Source organism: Gossypium raimondii, chromosome 3, assembly GCF_025698545.1.
Source record: "Gossypium raimondii isolate GPD5lz chromosome 3, ASM2569854v1, whole genome shotgun sequence".
NCBI classification, from domain to species: Eukaryota; Viridiplantae; Streptophyta; class Magnoliopsida; order Malvales; family Malvaceae; genus Gossypium; species Gossypium raimondii.
Genome location: NC_068567.1, coordinates 41,351,562 through 41,353,714, shown reverse-complemented (window position 1 = coordinate 41,353,714; position 2,153 = coordinate 41,351,562). Strand labels below are relative to the sequence as shown.

Sequence of the window (2,153 nt, the reverse complement as noted above, 5' to 3'; positions counted from 1 at the left end):
TTTTTTTTATCCTCTTCGGAGGATTTTCCCCCATAAATATTTGTGTTCAGTTTTCTCAGTTTTCATTCATGTTCGTTGCATATTTCGAGTTCGACCCAACACCTATAAATATTTGAAAAATTATGATCTATTTTCGTCATTGATTTAGAGATAAATAGAGAAAAACTCTAGTTTAGAGAAATAAAATCTGATAATATGTATTAATTGTTTACTAACAAATATATATGATAAATTAAGGCCGGCCAAGAGTTTTATTCAGTTGGAAAATTATAGAGAAATACTTACAATTGGACTAGAAGTATGGCCGCAATTTGAAGAGCCATATAAATAAACTTGTAACACAAACAACACAACTTGGACGCAAATTCATTCCCATACAAGTTTTTATTCTGGTCAAACACTCGCATTAATAATTTAAGATGCCATAAAAATAAACAATAATTTTCAATTAAAAAAAAAGTGAGTTTTCAGTTTTCAATTAGTTCACCAAAGCACAGTGCTTCCTGATTTCACCTTGATTGCCAGTGAGGACTCCAACCTGACCCATCTTCACCATAGACTCGGCAAAATCTTTGGCAAAGGTAGATCCATGGGTGGAAGCTTGAAGTATGACATAAGCTTTGGTCTCTGGATCAACGAGAAGGGCTGAATCAGATTGGAAAAGCCCTCTTCTTTTAGCTACCAGAGTGTAGTAAGCGTCGTCGAAGGTTTTAAAGCTTCCAGGGTCCATCTCCACCAGTGTTGTGGTATCCTTAGGCTTGCATTTTTGCTTCAGTTTAACTATGTAGTTTGGATCCATTGATGGGTCTGTGTCACCTTTGCCACTGAAGTTGTAGAGACGGTTGGTGAATCCAAGGCAATGAGATGTTCCAATGGTGTGTCCTCCTGTATAATCATGGACCAATGTCTCCACCATTAATGGCTCATTATTGATGAAAAATAGTGACTAACTTTTTAGGTCAAATTATGGTTTTTGTCTATGTACTTTATTCAACTTTGGAGGACCAAATTATATCAAATTTAAGTATATGAATGTAGGGACTAAAACCATAATTTGACATGACGTTTTTGGAAATGAAAAATATGAGACTACCTGATAGAACCGCTAGATCTTTGGTGTTTAGACCTTTAGCAGCAAACATTTGTTTTAGTTGTGTAATGTTGGCAAAAGGAGCGGGCAACTGTGCAAAGACCTCATTCAAGATGGAAACTCTTCCATCTCTTCGTCCAAGTGGAACTTTCCAATAGGGTCCATGGATCTTAAAAACAGGAATTTTAACTATTATTTTTTGTTTTTCATACAATTTAGAGAGATAGGAGAAATAGTGAGAAGTATATAGTATATGTACCATTGAAACTGAATCTCGAGCTACTAAGGCAAGGATATCAGCGCAGGAAACCACACCAGGGCATGCTTCTTCCACTGCAGACTTGACAGCGTCGATCACATGATATCCTCGTAAACTTTGGTTGGGGTTTGCATCTTTCTCAGATATGTTAGTCTTTGTGGAATTTAGAAGCACTGAACCATCACACCCCTGAAAATTATCATCATCTTATTAAATGGTTGAAAAAAGTGCTTTCATTTGATTATAATATACCATGCTTCAAGTCATCAATCATATGAAAATGTTAGATTTGATGGAATCTCCTTTCATTGGATATTATATATAAGAAAAGTAGAAGCTTTTTAACAACGCTTACCCTTACGAAGCAATCATGGAAATGCATCCTGAGCAAAGGAGCGGCAAGAGTTGGTGCTCGAGAAATGAATCGATAAGTTGTTTTACTGATAATCGACTCTGCATTAGGGCAGGTCTTGTGATAATACCCGAGTTTCAACCCCATTGCATTGCTATGGTTTGAGACCATAAGAACAAGAATCAGCTGAGAAAAGAGAAACGAGAGAAGCTTTTGGCGGATACCCATTTTGTCTCAAGGATATTACTAACTTGATTTTGCTGAGCAAATGCAAAACAATGCGTTATATTTATATGTAAGCTTTAAGATCCATTCCTTCTGAACGTGTTAGGTTGCTACACTGTCACTAGTATTAGATTATTATTGATTTGATAAGGTCAATGATTTGATAAGGTCAATCAACCAAAGAGCTGACTTCCAAATATATCACATATTGGAATATCTAAAAGCTC

At 35.9% G+C, this 2,153-nt stretch overlaps 1 protein-coding gene across 1 annotated transcript; it reads right to left on the bottom strand.

The window, feature by feature from the left end:
* Window positions 1-223: 223 nt before the first annotated feature.
* LOC105796174 (peroxidase 27) lies at window positions 224-1,942 on the bottom strand. Its single transcript, XM_012625775.2, has 4 exons — window positions 1,705-1,942; window positions 1,350-1,538; window positions 1,094-1,259; window positions 224-885 (listed from the first exon to the last, which is right to left on the bottom strand). The coding sequence occupies exons 1-4, from the start codon at window positions 1,927-1,929 to the stop codon at window positions 479-481; spliced, it is 987 nt and encodes a 328-aa protein (XP_012481229.1). The 5' UTR covers window positions 1,930-1,942; the 3' UTR covers window positions 224-478.
* Window positions 1,943-2,153: the final 211 nt, after the last annotated feature.